We start from the raw sequence: 19,078 nt of genomic DNA, 5'->3' as shown, positions 1-19,078 counted from the left end.
AAGTCCATCAGCGCCCACGGAGGGACATCACGAAACAAAGTCTTCAAAGAAACCGCCGTGTAATGTCTGCGTCTAACGTCATGCAGATCCCAACAGTCAAGGAGCACGTGTTTCACGGTGAGAGGCTCGTCACAGGGAACGCATCGAGGGGCCTCCTCCCCCTTCAACAAGTAAGAATGAGTAAAAAAAGTGTGCCCCGTACGCAGTCTGCACAGCACAGATTCCTCCTTTCTGTTCTTCACCCCGAAGGGAGGGTCTCTTTTAGGTCCGGACGGATCTGGAAGAGCTTGTTGTCCGTCTGGGTGTTCCACTTCTCTTGCCAAAGATCCTTAACGTAAGTATTGACCTTCCGCTTCATGTCTGTATAGGGTACCAAGGATCTGGACAATTCTTTCTTTACAGCGTTCCTGGCCAGCAGGTCCGCCCTTTCGCTACCACGAATGCCAACATGTCCGGGAACCCAGGCCAACACAACCTCGTATCCTTTCTTCGTTGCGAGAGTAAAAGTTTCATAAAATTCCAGCAGTTTGGGATGAGTGATATTCCTGCAGGCGATCGCCTCCAGGGCTGATAAGGAGTCGGAAAAGATCATGAATCTCTTCTGTTTGGAAGAGAGAACCATTTTTAACCCCAGGACCAGTGCGGTCAGTTCCGCGGTGTATACCGAGCTGTCAGACAGGATGTGTTCCGTTGAGGGCCGGTCAGGAAAGGCGGGACAGAACGCAGATGCGGCGACTCCGTCCTCTGACTTGGAACCGTCAGTGAAGATGCCTTGAAAAGTGGGGAATTTGTGGCACAGTTCCGAAAAGTAGGTTCTGTAGGCCAGAGAACTGGTGGTGTCCTTACGGTACGAGGCCAGATCGAATCGGACCTCAGGTGTTGTAAAGGTCCACGGGGGGCTGTCAGGGAACTTAGAGAAATCTGAGATGCCACCGACATCCAGATCGGCATTTTCCAAGTGCGGCTGAATGCGGAGTCCGAGAGGAGGTATGCAGTTTGGGTTGTCTGTAAATTTCTTATCGAAAGGGTTGTTGAATACAGCGTCGTAAGCAGGGTTTGTAGGTTCCGAAAACAATTTCAAATAATAGTTCAGGGTCAGCTTCAGTCTGCGGTTGGAAAGAGGCGGTTCCCCCGCCTCTGCGTACAGGCTGTGCACAGGGGTGGTGCGGAAAGCACCTAAGCTGAGACGGAGCCCTTGGTGGTGTACAGGGTCCAACAGTTTCAGGTAGGACGGTCTGGCCGAGCCGTATACAACACTTCCATAATCCAGTTTGGACCGGACCAGGGCTCTGTAGAGGTGCAAGAGAGTCCTCTTATCAGCACCCCAGTTCGTGTGTGCCACAACTCGGATGATGTTCAGGGCTTTTAGGCAAGATATTTTCAGCTGTTTAATGTGGCTGAGAAAATTCAGCTTCTGATCGAAGACGACCCCTAGAAATCTGGCTTCCTTGACCGCCGGGATGGTGGATGTTCCCAGACGGATTTCAGGGTCCTGATAGAATTGGCGAAAATTATGAAAATGGATGCATTCAGTTTTGGAGGACGAGAATGTGAAGCCATTCTCCTCTGCCCAACACTGGATTTTGTTGACGCAGAGCTGAAGCCGTTGCTGGATGCTGGCGTACGTGCTGCCAGTTGCATATAAGGCAAAATCATCCACGAACAGCGAGCTGTCCGATCCTTTCTGAACGGATTGAACGATGTCATTAATTTTGATGCTGAACAGAGCCGGCGACAGGATGCTCCCCTGCGGGACACCCAGCTCCTGCTCGTGAATGTCGGACAGGGTGGTGCCGACTCTCACCTGGAATTGTCTGTCTTGTAAAAAATTGTGGATAAACTGAGGCAGGTGTCCTCGGAAGCCGAGCTTGTGCAAGGCGGAAAGAATACCAAACTTCCACGTGGTATCGTAAGCTTTCTCCAGGTCAAAAAATATGGCCACCACATGTTGTTTGTTGACGAAAGCATTTCTTATCGTGGTTTCCAGACGAACCAGATGGTCAACGGTAGAGCGATGCTTGCGGAAACCGCACTGTTCCTTCGCCAGAAGGCCGTCGGTCTCTAGTTTCCACATCAGTCTACCGTTGACCATCTTCTCCATCAGTTTGCAGACGCAGCTGGTCAGTGCAATTGGGCGGTAGTTGGAGGGGTTCGAGGGGTCTTTTCCCGGTTTCGGCAGCGGGATTACGAGGGCTTTCCGCCAGGAGGGTGGAAAGAAGCCTGTGACCCAGATGTGGTTATAAACTTTAAGCAGGGTGTCCAGACACGTTTGGGGAAGGTGCTTTAGGAGTTTATAATGGACCTCGTCCATTCCTGGACAGGAATCCGTACAGGTCTGAAGGGCAGATTTAAGTTCGTTCATTGTGAAAGGAAGGTTGTAATTCTCTGTGTTGTCGGAAAAGAAGTTACATGGTGTTTTTTCTGACAGATTTTTGGTTTTAAGAAAGCGAGCAGATTTGTTAGCAGATCTCGAGTTCTGTTCTATTGTGGAGGCAAGCAAATTGGCAACTGCTTTCTTCTCTGTGACCAGAGCGTCTGAAAGTTTAAGATGGTGGAAGGTCGGGCATGCGTTTTTGCCCTTAATTCTTTTTAAAACCCTCCACACTTTCTTCTTGGGTGTGTTGGAGGTTAAGGAAGAGCAGAAATCTCTCCATGACTTCCTCTGGCTGTTTTTAAAAACATACCTGGCTTTCGCCCTCAGCTGTTGATGGGTTCGAACGCTATCGGACTCCGGTCTCCGAAAGACGCGTCGCTGCGCTCTCTTCCGAGACTTGCGGGCCTCCCGACATTCCGCGTTGAACCAGGGCGTTCTAGAGACCTGAGGCTTGGAGGCAGACGATGGGACTGCTGCTTTGGCGCAATCTAAAACGATCCGAGTCAGAGCGTCAGCAGGGTCCTTGCTTTTCAATACTGTTTCTTCCTGCAGCTCCGCTCTTATCTTGGTGGTAAAAAAACTCCAGTCTGCTTTGTCGTAGTACAGGCGGTCAGGCAGAGAGTCACCTTCTCCATCTGTGGGGCAGAGGACGACAGGAAAGTGGTCACTCCCGTGCAGATCGTCGTGCACTTTCCACTCGTAGTCCAGGACCAACGATGGATCGCAGACCGATAGATCTAAACACGAGAGCTTTCCAGAGGACAGATGCAGGTAAGTGGGAGACTTGTCGTTAAGACAGCACAAGTCCATGTCAGAGAGAAGGTTTTCTAAGAGAAGACCTCGGGCTGATGTCATCTCACTTCCCCAGAGCGGGGAGTGTCCGTTGAAGTCGCCCAACAGTAAAAAACGGACGTGGGGAGCTGGTCGACCAGGTTCATGAGGTCCTGCCTCAGAAGACAGACGGAAGGGGGAAGGTAGAGAGAGCAGACAGTGATGGTTTTCTCGAGCGTGACTCTGACTGCCACCGCCTGTAAAGGGGTGCTTAAAAGAACTGTACTGTATAAAAGGGACTTTCGAATAAAAAGAGCGACACCTCCCGTCAACCCCTCTTGCTTCGGTTGAGCGGGTTTAAAAACGGAGTTAAAACCAGAGAGAGATAAAACCTTGCCATCTCTTTGCAGAGTCTCCTGCAGTGCCAGCACTGAAGGTTTCAAAGCACGACAAAGCAGCTGGAGTTCCTGGAAGTGGCATAGAATCCCCGGATATTCCAGTGGATCACTGCCATTAAAAAGGTTTTTAAAAAAAAATAAAGCAGCAGCCTATTCCATCGCTACCCCCTGCTCCTCCACTTGCGGTGGCTCAAGGTCCGCCAGGATGGAGTATTTGTTTTTTGACATAAATTTTTCTGATTCCGACCGGGTCGGAATATCCACCACCTCGGCCCCTCCCGATCCCGCCGTGGCCGCAACCCTCCCCTCCTTGAGTTTTGGAGGTAAGGGGGGCTTCCGGCCACTTCCGCCAGCCCGAGGGCCAGGCAGACGAGAGGCGGGGCGAGGGGGGCCGGGGGGTGGGGTGGGGCGGGAGGCGGACAACGTGCCTCCGCCCAAGGCTTTTCTCTCCCGCCCAGCAGCCCCTGAGGACTGCCACGCAGGATGGGGAGGGGTGGACACAGCGCCTCCACCCAAGGCCAACGGTTCCGACGAGGCAGTTAAGTCGTCCGTCTGCGTTCCTGTGGACGTCGTCTGGATCGCGACGTCCACCGTCCTGGATCTGACGACAGAGGCATACGACGCCTTAGGCGACGCGGCCTCCACCTGTTTCCTTGCCTCAAAGAAGGAAATTTTCTGTTCTGTCTTGACTTTCTGGATTTGTTTTTCTTTCTTCCAGGCGGGGCAGTCCTTCGATGAGGACGGGTGGCCACCTCCGCAGTTCGCACACAGGGCTGCACTGACGCAATCGCCCTGGTGCGCCGCCTTCGAACAGGTGCCACACGCCTCTTCCTCCTTACATCGGTCTCTCACGTGTCCGAATTTCTGACACTTAAAGAATCTCAGAGGGGACGGTACGTACAGGCTGACATTAACTAGCAGGTATCCGACCCGAATGTCCTTGGGGACATCCGGGCAGCAGAAGGTGAGGAAGAAAGTGTTGGTCGGGACTCTGTCCGACCCCTTCCTCACCGTCACCCTGTACACATCGGTCACTCCCTGAGAGGACAGCTCGCTCTTGATCTCGGCCTCAGACACACCTTTCAACTCCGGGCATCTGATGACTCCCTTTGAGCAGTTGAGACCTTTGTGAGGGGAAATCTTCACTGCCCTGTCCACGAAAGTGGTCGCCTTGAGAAGGAGCTGTGTCTGTCTTTTGGATTCTGTCTGTACTAAAAACGCTCCGCTCCTCAGCCTCTTGATGGATCTGAGCGATCCTGCCAGACACTGAAAGCCCTTCTGGACAGCGAAGGGGCTGAGAGCCGACAAGGGCTTGTCGTCATCAGCGCCCTCCATCACTAGCCACGATGGCCAAAAACCAGAGGTCTCAACGACCTCCGACTCAGAGTCTGAGTCGTCCGTTCCCTGTCGTCGTCTTTTTCCGAGTTTGGGGGGGTGTATTTGTTTAGGATTCATGTTGAAAGAAAAATGTGAATTCATCCCTCCCTTACCCACCCACCATGGGGTCCAACTTAGGGGCCAGGGTCAAGGGAACACCAGCTTGACCCCTTCCAGGTTTCGGGAGGGATATACAACCAGCAGCCCAGCTCCAACGTGCTCCCCCCCGATCATGCCCAGCTCCCGGGGACAGAGAGCCGAGCACTACGGGGTTACCTTCGTCAGCCACTAAACTGCCAGTCTTGACCCAGCCCCACGAAGGGGTAGCCGATTGACACACACGGGCCAATGTGTGCCGCCTGTCTTAGGAGAGGTCCGAGCCAAAGGGATGTGTTGAGAGCAGCGTGCTCTCTCAATCCCCAGGATCTCATTCCCCTCCATCACAGGTCGCGCCGCACGGCAAACACGGCAGGCCTAAAGAAGGCCGCAGAGAAAAAAAGAATGTGGAAAAGAAGGCTTGATGGGGAGCTGAGGACAGAAAAGAGGCAGTAAAAAGAAGAATAGAGAACAGCGAAAGGGACAGTGGGTCACGTTTAGTTTGGGCTGCACTCACGACCTGTTCGGCATGGGAAGCCCTATCAGGGGCATCAGTACAAAACCACCACTTATTCAGCCCTGACAGCTACGATGGCTATGTAGGCTGTCAATTAAGACCTGGGATCAGAGCACCAAACCCCAAGAAGCACTGATGCCCCCGCCGACATAGCTCGCTCGATCACTGGCCACTAAGCCTCCCGACCACGACAAGGTAATGACCCTCCCGGGAGTGGGTCAGGAGAACACCAGCCTGACCCCCTCCAGGTTTCGGGAGGACATGATGACATAAAACAGCACATGATGACATAAAACAGTACATGATGACATACTTGATGACATACAACAGCACATGATGACATACAACAGTACATGATGACATACCAGAAAATAATACAGACAGTAATACAGACTGCGAATAGGAATCGTCACATTAAAAAAGCACAAAATACGCCTTGCTCACACACTGACCCCCACACACATACAGAACACCCACCTGCAAAACACAACACTATATGGATACATCATTAGGGGAAAGCACAAACAACAGACAGAGGAAAACCGATGAAGGAAGACACACTGTGGCCAGAGACAGTGATGAACAACCAGATAACACACTAAACAACCACAACAAGAAACAGGCAACTGTCACAAGGCACAGGAGGCACGCATCAACACAGAGATGGAACAGGTGCGATTCGCCGATTCCTGTTTCACCTACTCTCTGATCGTGCCACCACCTTTGATTGATTGATTGATTGATTGATATAGATACTTATATAGCGCCTATCCTCAGTTGGAGACCAAGCTCTAAGCGCTTTACAAAGGTTCATTTGCACAACAGGCTGCCTACCTGGGTAGAGCTGACTGACGGCTGCCACTGGGCACTCATCATTCGCTTCGTGTCATTCAATCAGATTTCAGACACGCACACAAACACACACAGATAAATGTAACATTTTACATGAATGACATTTTGTCTATTTAACCGACCATGTAGGCAGCCATAGTCCATTTTCGAGGGTGTGCATGCTGGGAATGTTCTTGTTTCCATAACCCACCGTACACTGACATGGATAACAGGATCTTTTACGTGCTGTTTTGATCTTCTGCGTGCGTGTATACATGAAGGTGGTTCTAGCACTAGCAGGTCTGCACCTATGTTGACCTGGGAGATTGAAAAAATCTCCACCCTTTACCCTCCAGGCGCCATCACTGAGATTCAAACCCGAGACCCACAGATTGAAAGTCCAACGCTCTAACCATTTGCCTATTGTGACCATCTTTTTTATCTTTTATTTTTCATACCTAAACAAACATGAAATATTCAGAGTCTGACTCTTTGTCCTGTTGCACCTCCCTGCTGTTCCCGCTTTGCCTGTTCAGCATTTCTCTCCCTCTCTCTCCAACACAAACATACACACAAACTCAATCCAATAAGGAAAGTGAGATTTTTCTTTTTTTTTTAACACATACAAAAACACACTCTGCAACTGAATATATAAATGAACTGAGAATGTGCAAATCAGGATCAACAACAGTTTTAGTGATAGGCAAATCAGGAAGTCAAATCAGAAAGAAGCGCACTGGGGAAAGGAGAATCGAGATGACACTAACTGCGTGCAGTTTTATTTGTTTATCCTTGTCTGAACAAAGTTACTCCAATCTGACACGTCTTACCTGTGTTGTTATTGGAGTTATAGTTGATGTGCTTCTTCTTCTTCATCTTCAGACCGCAGACTGGGCAAAAACAGAGATCAGAGAACAAATGAGTGAAGGCATTTCACTGTGTGCACTGTGTGTAAACATTACATGACCTGCAGGAACAACAAAAACAACATCAGCTGGTTCATCAAACTTGTGGACCCGCAACCGAAAGGATTTCTTTTTTCCAAACATTATGTTTAATTTAACATACTTACTGTGACCCACTGGTGCAAACTCTAGCAGGGGTCTGATTGCTATCCTGTGCAAAAGACAACCCTGCTCATGCAGAGAAATAGAAAGTAGGTGTGGGCTAGTAACCTCCCTTAGTATATTATCTCCCTTCTGTGTGCCTTTGCAGAGCCCTCTTTTTCCGGCAGCCACCTTCCTTTCAGGCACCTGGGCATATAAGATAAGTTCTAATTCTACATTTTCTTCCTGTTTGTCATTTCATTGGCTCTGTATTCTTGTATGATGTCATGTCTTCCAGCATGACAAAAGTAAATGTCTCTTGTAATACACATCTTCAGTGCCTTCCCAGCGACATCACCGTCATGGTGCTCATCTAGATTTGGCCACACCTTGCCTTGTTTTGTTTTCTTTCTTTCTTTTATGCCATTTTTTTCTTCTATTTTTATACTTAAACAAGCACCATCAAAGTGAACATTACAGCAGACCCTGCATATGAAATGTATGTGTGTGAACAAACAGCAACAAATTACAAAACCCAAAGGGAGAAAAACAACAACAAAGAAACAAAGAACTCCCAGGCTTGTTTTGTCACAGTCACACCATCAGCAGTCCACAGGGAACTATCAGGACACCCAACAAGAACGAGCAGCTTCTTTCCAAAACACAGCCACTGGCCACACACCACAATTCCTTACAGAGGTTGGTCTCCGTGTTGGTGATGGCTGGCTGCACGAAGGCACTGCGTTTCTCCTGCAGTGCGCGAGACGGAATCAGCCCCACCGGACCGTGACCATCCGTCACCGCCACAGACCTCGCCTGTAACACAACACTCACCTGTGCCACTCCTTGTCTCTCTCTTCCTGATAACAGTGCTGGATGGAATGTTTTCAGGGTGAAGCCCAATCCCAACATGTTGTCAATAACACCCCCCTCCTCTCCCTGCACCCATCTATTTAGCCTCAATATGTCTTTGTATTGTGGCCTGAGGCCATGTACAATAAAGTGTTTGAGTTCCAGTTTTCTTCCTGTAAACTGAATATAAACTGTGCATGTGTTTTTTGTTTTTTTGTTTTTTTTGTTTTGTTTTTTTTTGTTTTGTTTTGTTTGTTTTTTTGTATGTTCTTTTTATTTTAAAATCCTCAACCATTAAAAAAAAAAGAAAAAAAGTATTTCTGAGCCCGCACAATGAAGTTAGTGACACAGACCATGGTGGTATACCTGAAATTCCCCTGACAAGGAAGCAAGTGTCTGCGGGTTTGAGTCCCATGTCTGGACAAGATTTTTACTCCCCCCTCCAGCAGACCTTGAGCAGTGGTCTGGCGCTAGTCTTTTAGATAATACGATAAACCAAACTCCTGTACGCAGCAAGCACTCAGTGCATGTAAAAGAACCCACAGCAACAAAAGAGTTGTCCCTGGCAAAGTTCAGCAGAAAAATTCACTCTAATAGTAAAACAAATGAACATGCAGACAGAAAACAAGAAGAAAAAACATGAGTAGCACTGCACAGCGGCGACAGACTATCCTGAATTTTACGCAGAGAAATCTGTTGTGACAAAAAAATACACTACACTGTTTCTTCTTCTTCTTCTTCCTCAACTCTGTAAAGAGTCACTGGGGCGACGCACAGAAGAACTGTTCACCAGATTCCTCCAGGTTTGTTGGCTGTGTGTCTGGGTCTCTGCAAATGACTTAACTGAACTGCTACACGACACTGCACGGCTTAACTGAACTGCTACACGACACTGCACGACTTAACTGAACTGCTACACGACACTGCACGGCTTAACTGAACTACTTCATGACACTGCACGGCTTAACTGAACTACTACACAACACTGCACGGCTTAACTGAACTACTACACAACACTGCACGGCTTAACTGAACTACTCCATGACACTGCATGGCTTACTGAACTACTACACAACACTGCACGGCTTAACTGAACTGCTACATGACACTGCACGGCTTAACTGAACTACTACACAACACTGCACGGCTTAACTGAACTGCTACATGACACTGCACGGCTTAACTGAACTACTACACAACACTGCACGGCTTAACTGAACTACTCCATGACACTGCATGGCTTACTGAACTACTCTATGACACTGCACGGCTTAACTGAACTACTCTATGATACTGCATGGCTTAACTGAACTACTCCATGACACTGCACGGCTTAACTGAACTACTACTACTACTACATGGCACTGCACGGCTTAACTGAACTGCTACATGGCACTGCATGGCTTAATTGAACTGCTACACGGCACTGCATGGCTTAACTGAACTAGACAACACGGCACGGCTTGACTGAACTACTAAACGAAACTGCGCGACTTAACTGAACTACTACATGGCACTGCACAGCTTAACTGAAGTGCTACAAGGCACTGCATGGCTTAACCGAACTACTACACGGCACTGCAGGGCTTAACTGAACTACTACACGGCACTGCACAGCTTAACTGAACTACCACAAGACACTGCATGGCTTAACTGAACTACTACACAGCACTGCATGGCTTAACTGAACTACTACACGAAACTGCGCGACTTAACTGAACTGCTACACGGCACTGCATGGCTTAACTGAACTACTACAAGGCACTGCACGGCTTAACTGAACTACTACACGACCCTGCACGGCTTAACTGAACTACTACACGGCACTGCACGGCCTAACTTAACTGCTACACAGCACTGCATGGCTTAACTGAACTACTACACAACACTGCACGGCTTAACTGAACTACTACATGGCACTGCACGGCTTAACTGAACTGCTACACAGCACTGCATGGCTTAACTGAACTACTACATGGCACTGCACGGCTTAACTGAACTGCTACACAGCACTGCATGGCTTAACTGAACTACTACACGGCACTGCATGGCTTAACTGAACTGCTACAGGACACTGCATGGCTTAACTGAACTGAACTGCTACACGACACTGCACATCTTAACCCCTAGGCTGCGTGCATGACGAGATAACTCGTCATGGCAAGCATGTATGCTTCGCTGCCTGCATGACGAGATAACTCGTCATCGAAATATTCTGACTTTTCCCTGGTTTGCATTCATTTCCTTGGCAAAAATAGTGGTAGCTTTAGCCTGGGGAATCTCTCTAGATTCTATTCATAGCTAGAAACCCCATCTACGTCATGAAGCAGTTCTTTATTTGAACGTTTTGGTTGGGTCACTGTCCAAGTGTTTGCCTGACTTCTCTCCTCGCTCGCTCAACAAAATGTCGGACTGACGCCGTGCTCAAGACATGCGATCGTGATGAACTAAATCAACCATGATTTCCTTCTTTAGCTGATGCTCAGAAAGAATTGAAGCGTAAATTCGAAGGAGAAGATAGAGATGAACATTTATAGGACGATCTGATAGAAAATAAAGGGAGTAATCAAGAGAGTGGCCAAGATGCGACTGTCAGTGAGTGATGCCGGCTGTACAGATGTTAGCGGACGACAGATGACCGAATTAGCAGCAGAGCGATATTCTTGGCACGCAGCCAACGCGGTCTGATGAGAACTGAATCAAGTGACCGTGTGAGAGGGGTGAGGAGGAGGGGGGGTGGAGACTGAGGGGGCGTGGCCTCACATCCATCTTATCACTTGGAGAAGTCACAATGTATTGTGTATCTATCTCTTAAAAAAAATATATATATATATATTGTGGTTGTTCTAGTATGATTTTGTGTTTGCAGATATCCATTTGTCCAGAAAATATGATGTTTTTGTGCAAATTACCTGACTAATGTTTGTAATGAACAAGTTGAAAATGTGACAAAAAACAAAACACTGATTTCAAAACAACAGCATGTCACTAAAAATATATAAAATGGGAAAACAGCATGTGTTTTGTATTCTTTATTCATTTACCTTTCAGAAAATATATACTTTTATGGGTCTTTCTCCAATAACAAAGAGCACAGAATTTTTGGAAAATTTATACCCGTTTTTTGTGAAAAAACCCTGGCAAATAGATTTCACTTAAATCTTATTTTCCTGGCAGCGAAAGGGTTAATTGAACTACTACTACTACTGCATGGCTTAACTGAACTGCTACACGGCACTGCACGGCTTAACTGAACTGCTACACAGCACTGCACGGCTTAACTGAACTACTACATGGCACTGCATGTCTTAACTGAACTACTACACGGCACTGCATGGCTTAACTGAACTGCTACAGGACACTGCATGGCTTAACTGAACTGCTACACGGCACTGCACGGCTTAACTGAACTACTACACGACACTGCATGGCTTAACTGAACTGCTACACAGCACTGCACGGCTTAACTGAAGTACTACATGGCACTGCATGGCTTAACTGAACTGCTACACGGCACTGCATGGCTTAACTGAACTGCTACACAGCACTGCATGGCTTAACTGAACTACTACAAGACACTGCATGGCTTAACTGAACTACTACACGGCACTGCATGGCTTAACTGAACTACTACATGACCCTGCATGGCTTAACCCTCAAAGTGCTGGATATAATAAAAGGTGCTTCAAGAAAGCATGCTTAAAATTAAGGAAAGTTTGCCTCCGCTACCCATGCTTTGCTTTTGGGCATTTGTATGCTTACTAGTAACACTAGATAGGTAAACCTATACATTTTTGGAAACTAGATAGAATGAGGAATCAGATAAAAATAAGAAAAAGACTGTACCTTGTATGCAGCTGGAGATAATCCACAGAATAAAACCACCAAGTTTGCACATGGAGTTTCGAAAACGTCAACAACAATGTTTGATAGTTAATTTCACAGGTGTATAACAGTCAAAATCACAAAATTCAAACAAAACTGTACAAAATAATGTTTCTGCTGCAGGAAACAGCCAGTGGTTAGTTCCTGGGCCTCTTGTGGTATCCAGCAAAACAGCCTGGGCAGAGTCCCACATCACAAGCACGACACTCCCAGCTGGAACGAACACATGTGTCATGTCCTGCCACACAGTTTCTTTTCTTTCCAACTGGGAGCTTAACCAGGTCATGTCCTTGCATGGGATGAGAGGGACCAGGTTGAGGGGCTGGTGGTGCCACCTGGGGTTGGGGGTTGTCTCTGGCAGCCCTGATCTCAGCAGTTGTACGCCTCCTGCGCACAACTTTCTGTGGCGGGTAGTAGTTTCCAGCCAGGCTTTCCACCACAGACACCATGAACATGTATCTGGACAGTTTAGGGACATCACTGGTGTTCTGCTGGTACAGCAGGTAGCTGTTGAGCACTGCCCTGCCAAACAATGAGAATGCTACCTTTGTTGTCCATTTCATGGTCTTTCTCTCCGCCAAGTACTGGTAGAGTTGTGCATCGCCGAGATCCACTCCTCCCATGGTTTTGTTGTACAAGATAACAATGTTGGGCTTCTGGACCATGTTGCCCCTCCTGTTCTGGATCTCTGTGAAGCCTGCTGTGGCAGTTGTTGACAGCATAACAGGCTTTTTCTTGCCATCCTGGTATGCCACACACAGCAGTGGACCCTTTCTCCGTTCGGACACCTCCCTGTTCCTCAGTCTCCTCCTGATGCTTTCATGGGGAAGGCCTCTTCTGTTTGTCCTCACAGTTCCAGTGGCAGTAGTGTGTTGCTCATACAGAGCCTGGAACAGCACTGGTGAGGAAAAATAATTGTCCAGGCAAAGATGGTGGCCTCTGTTCAATAAATCTGCTTCACGCATTAGTCGCATGACAAGGGCGTATGTCGCTCCATGTGCATTTTCTATATCCAGTGGATCATGGGCCCCTTTGCATACTTCAAACCTGCAAAGATAGCCATTTGTGCTGTCTGACAGGCACCACAGCTTGATACCAAACCGGGCATGTCTTTTGTTTGGCATGTACTGGCGAAAGTGAGGCGTCTTCCCCTTATATCCAATCATACTCTCATCAATGCTGATGTCTTGATGAGGGTGGTAGTGATACAAAAATTTATTTTGGAAGTGTTCAATTATTGGCTTGATTTTGAACAGTTTGTAGTTTGGATCCTGTCTGTCAGGCACATTTTCATTGTTTGCAAAATGCAGGAACTTCAGCAGCAGTTGAAAACGGTCCCTTGAAAAATGTTCAGTAAACCATGGTGTGGATTGGCTTTTGTGGGTAGAATCCCAGTATGCCTGCAGATTGGGTTTCTGGATGAGTCCCATGTTCAATATAATGCCAAGGAAGGCCCTCATCTCTTCTGTGTTGGTCTGGCCTTGTTTTATCCACATGTGGACCTGTGACTGTGGACTGTCTTGCAAATGCTGCTGATGATCCGCCACCCACTGATCTGCATAATTGTTAGTCTCATTGACTATGGTTTCCACAAAATTCTGAGTGAAAAACAAGTTCACATAGTCAATGGGTCTGGCATCATGTGGGGGGGCATGCTTGGGACCAGGGGCAGCTGTGAAATCCACAGGAACAGGCCCAGCATCTTCACCGATGATGGGCAGCCACACACCTCCAGCACGGGCAGCTCCACCAGCTGCTCCTCCATTGCCCTCAGCACCACTGCCTTCAGCACCAGTGTCCCCAGATTCTGAATAGGAATAAAAGAAAGTCTTATGAACATTTTGCTTCACTTATATCAGTTTGCTGCAATCTGTCTTTCTGGATGATCAAAAGTTTCCAAACTGTTTATTTCAGTTGCACAAATTTTACTCTTAGTTTGCTCCTGAACAGTAGTAATTCTCAACAAGTAAACTGCTTTATCTGTGCTCACTATGAAATTAGAATGATGAATCAAACAGCACAACAAAATCATGATATGAATAAAACAGTAGCAATGAAATTATAAGCATTATATATTTTGCTTGAGACACGCCCACCCACACCACGCCCACTTCCATCTTCAATACTTGAAGCAATCAAAGGCAAAAACTGAAATAAAAGTTTTCTTTTAGATCTTGTTGCTTTCATAAGCAGCAAGAATGCTGTAAATCATAATAAATCATAATGATTCCCTATGTCCTAGCTTCATTTGGTCAAGAGACACCAACTGACCCACTTAGCCCCCCCCCCCCACCCCCAATCCTCCATCCCCTCACTTGCTGTGGCGGGAGTGAGTCAGCAACAAGCAAGCCAACATGCCAAAGTATCAAAATAACAAAGCCACTTCACTCACCACTGTCACTTTCGCCAGAATCGCTGTCAGCAAATGAATCATCACTAGTGACACTGTCACTCATTTCCCGAACTTCGTCAACTTCAGTATCACTCATTGTTTTCAAAATAGATGGAGAGCCGGTCAAGTCAACTTGGTCAATCCTTTGTGTAAACACAAGCGGGATAGCGTGGTATCAGAACGAGGCAGTTTTGCGAAGGCTGCCGAGTATAGTCGAACGATCACGGACCTTAATGTAAACAGAGCCACGATCGTGGCCCATCGCACTCCACCAGGAAAGCCACGATCGTGGCTCATCGCGCTCTCCGGGTTAACTCACTCGGGACAACAAGTTTTCTCCCTTGCTTTTCCCCACAGACGGCCCATTTGTAAGGGTTTGGAAAAAAATTACAAAAAATACAAAATACTGTGTAATAAAATGAAACTTTCAGAACTGGTTTATTACGTGTTGAGCTATTACATATGAAAAAAATCAAATTTCTCATCTTATTTTTACAGTTTTGCTATATGTAGATAATACTGCCAATTTTTCACCCCGAATCACCATACCCATGCTCGCTTTCTGCATTAAATTCACTTTCTTCTTCGTCATCATCCACCTCTTCAATGTCCGACCCTTCAGTTTGTAGCATTTCAAGTACTTCGGCAACCCAAAAACATTGACGTCACTGCCTTGCTCGCTTCAAAACATTTTGAGAAGAGCCCACTTTGCTAACAGGCTGGCACGCGAGCAGACGACCGGTCAGTGACTTTGTCAGCGTGTCTGCGAGACAGGCCACACATCCCAGACTAACCAATCATACTGTTCGATTGTGGAGTGACCCAGAATAGCGCACTCTGCTTGGCTAATCACAAAATCACGTGTACAGCGCATGATGGAATTTTACTTTCGGAGAATGCTATTCCATTCCTTCGTCCGAAACCGAATACATTTTGTGAAGGAATGCGGCATTCCTTCGTCCGGAAAAAGTTAACCTTTGCTGGCTATTGTGGGTCGTACACAACCCAGAAGGGTACAAAAACGCAAATATCTCAGCCACTTCTCACTATTTTTCTACGAAATTTCAGAAATGCTTCCTACACCTAAAGGCCAACTTTTACCAAAAATTTTTTTAAATTCATTAATTAGTTAATAAGTAATTAAAGGTGGCGTTTTAACTACACACGGACACTTGTGTGGGTCGTGTATGACCCATGCTTTTTAAAGAGGAAAAAACGTGGTCACCCCTCGAAAGCTTGGTTTAATTTGCAATTAATGAAGGAAAATAAAGAAGTTTTACTTTCAATAGCCTCACTACCCCACTACTCTCCCACTCCCCCCCCCCCTTCCCCCCTTTCGCCTGTCTTCAGCTATAACCCCCTTCCATCCCTTTCTCTAACAGCATGTACCTGTGTGACTGAATATCTTTGATTGTGCGTGTATAGGATGCTATGAGTCATCTCTCTCTCTCTCTCTCTGTCTCGCTGTCTGTCTGTCTGTCTGTCTCTCTCTCTCTGTGTCTCAGTCTCTCTCTCTCTCTCTGTGTCTCTCTCTCTCTCTATCTATCTATCTCTGTGTGCATAAGTAGGGTTTGTATGTATGGCATGTGATGTTATGCGTTTGTGTGTGTGTTCAGTTGTGTGTGCGTGTGTGTGTGTGTATGTGCATGTGTGTGAATGCGTGAGCATGTGTTTCTTCTGAGTGTATGTGTTTGTGTGAGTCTGTGTGTGTGTGTGTGCGAGTGCATGTGTGTGTAATCAGTTGTTACGATGTGTTTTCCTTTTCTATATTTTGTTATAAGCTTTGGAGGAATATACAGGTTTTTGTCTCTTTACAAAGTATGGGTCATGCATGACCCACACAAGCTTTGGAGGAATATACAGGTTTTTGTCTCTCTAAAAGGTATGGATCATGGATGACCGACATGAGCTTCCGTGTGTAGTCAAAATCGACAGCAGTATGGGTCGTGGACGAGCCACATGAGCTTCCGTGTGTAGTCAAAAGCGACAGCCAGCGAATGTTAACTGAACTACTACATTGCACTGCACGGCTTAACTGAACTACTGCACAACACTGCACGGCTTAACTGAACTGCTACACAACACTGCATGGCTTAACTGAACTCCTACTACTACATGGCACTGCACGGTTTAACCAAACTACTGCATGACACTGCACGGCTTAACTGAACTACTACACGGCACTGCACGGCTTGACTGAACTACTACACAGCACTGCAAGGCTTAACTGAACTGCTACACGACACTGCATGGCTTAACTGAACTACTCCATGACACTTCACGGCTTAACTGAACTACTACTATTACTACTACATGGCACTGCATGGCTTAACTGAACTGCTACATGGCACTGCACAGCTTAACTGAAGTGCTACACGGCACTGCACGGCTTAACTGAACTGCTACACAGCACTGCACGGCTTAACTGAACTACTACATGGCACTGCACGTCTTAACTGAACTACTACACCGCACTGCATGGCTTAACTGAAGTGCTACACGACACTGCATGGCTTAACTGAACTGCTACACAGCACTGCACGGCTTAACTGAACTACTACACGACACTGCATGCCTTAACTGAACTGCTACACGGCACTGCATGGCTTAACTGAACTACTACATGGCACTGCATGACTTAACTGAACTGCTACACGGCACTGCACGGCTTAACTGAACTACTACACGACACTGCATGGCTTAACTGAACTGCTATACGGCACTGCACGGCTTAACTGAAGTACTACATGGCACTGCATGGCTTAACTGAACTGCTACACGGCACTGCATGGCTTAACTGAACTACTACACGACACTGCACATTTTAATTGAACTACTACTACTACTACATGGCACTGCGTGGCTTAACTGAACTGCTACACGGCACTGCACGGCTTAACTGAACTACTACACGACACTGCACGTCTTAACTGAAATACTACACGGCCCTGCATGGCTTAACTGAACTGCTACATGGCACTGCGTGGCTTAACTGAACTACTACACAGCACTGCACATCTTAACTGAACTACTACATGACACTGCATGGCTTAACTGAACTGCTACACGACACTGCACCTACCTGCCACCAGTTTTCATCCGCGGTGCTCACCACCTCCAAGATGTCTCCCTCTCTGAAGGGCAGGCCTGCTCTCTTGCAGGGGATCAGGCGATCTGTCAGGGGCTCGTAGTTGAAGTTGCAGCGCACAAAAAACTGAAAGAGGAAGAGGACTTTCTGCTTCATACACATCACACATACTGCAATTGTAGACATCTGGAAAAAGTTAATTATTTTTCACCTTACTATTTAAACAAAATTTTAATAAAAAAATATTGTACCGTACATCACTGTACAGTACACTACAGTATAGAACAGCACAGTACAGCACAGTATTATATAGTATAGCACTGTACAGTACAGTAGAGAACAGTACACCACACTATTGTACAAAACAGTAAAGTACAGTACAGAAAACTAAACATTTTTACAAGGTTCTTCTGTCATAATATTTTAAAACAAAAACGAAACCCCTGAAACTTGCTGAAAACTGGCAAGCCTAACCACACACTGACACAGTAGTCTTGAACAGTGAAACAAACTTAAAATCAAATTATGATATGATGACCCACATCTTTCAGTAAGAGTAAAGAGGGAACATATTACTATTCAGGATAAACCCCAAGACAATGATGTAAAGCAAGATCGTATGAGGAATTCAGAAGAATGAGCCACACATATCTGTGTGTGTGTGTGTGTGTGTGTGTGTGTGTGTGTGTGTGTGTGTGTGTGTTTAGCTGAAGCCTGACTGCATAATACAGGAAACAAATGATGAACGCCCAAAGACAGTTCTCAGTTGGCTCTACACAGGTAGGCATTCTTTTGTGCAAATGATTCCTGTGTTTGTAATGTACTTTGTGCTTAGTCTCTGACCGAGGACAGGCACTATACCAGTATCCATATCAATCAATCCATCGAGTGGCATGCAGGTAATTAATGCCAATGAGATGGCCCCAACTATGGAGCAGCACACAAAAGAGAGCATTTGGCTTCCTGACAACCTGGCATCAATAGTTCCCTGTGGACTGCCGACGCTGGGACTGTGATGGACGAACCTGGGGGTGGCTGTGTATAGGGGACCTGGAATGAGTGGTGTGGGAGTAATGCCACTGGTGGTCCAGATGATGGGACAGCAAAAAAACACAGAAAAAAAAGGAAATTCAGTATGGCAACTGACCTGTTCTTTGATGGTGAGGTTATGGTGTGAGGGGACGATCTTCATGGTGATGGAGGTAGTGGCCTCCTTCAGGAGCAGCATCATGTCTTCAGGGGTGTACACCTCCACCCCATTCACCTCCCGCACCTTGTCACCCACATGCAGCAACCCTGAACACCACACACTTCCCACTGTCATCCACATCCAGCAACCCTAAACACCACACATTTCCCACTGTCATCCATATACAACAACCCTAAACACCACACACTTCCCACTGTCATCCACATCCAGCAACCCTGAACACCACACACTTCCCACTGTC

At 46.9% G+C, this 19,078-nt stretch overlaps 1 protein-coding gene across 2 annotated transcripts in view; it reads right to left on the bottom strand.

Annotated features, from left to right (window-relative positions):
• Nucleotides 1–19,078, bottom strand: part of LOC143275076 (protein PALS2-like) — an 89,033-nt gene that overhangs the window by 37,015 nt on the left and 32,940 nt on the right. For both annotated transcript variants that reach the window (XM_076579141.1, XM_076579142.1), the window contains exons 7-10: nt 18,775–18,923; nt 17,622–17,753; nt 8,106–8,226; nt 7,195–7,254 (exon numbers count right to left, since the gene is read on the bottom strand). In XM_076579141.1, coding sequence (XP_076435256.1) covers nt 7,195–7,254; nt 8,106–8,226; nt 17,622–17,753; nt 18,775–18,923 — 462 coding nt within the window. The remainder of the gene's footprint in view (nt 1–7,194; nt 7,255–8,105; nt 8,227–17,621; nt 17,754–18,774; nt 18,924–19,078) is intronic.

The sequence above is a fragment of the Babylonia areolata genome, chromosome 29, assembly GCF_041734735.1.
Source record: "Babylonia areolata isolate BAREFJ2019XMU chromosome 29, ASM4173473v1, whole genome shotgun sequence".
NCBI lineage: Eukaryota > Metazoa > Mollusca > Gastropoda > Neogastropoda > Buccinidae > Babylonia > Babylonia areolata.
The sequence above is the reverse complement of the archived record's forward strand: the minus strand, read 5'-3'. Positions and strand labels throughout refer to the sequence as shown.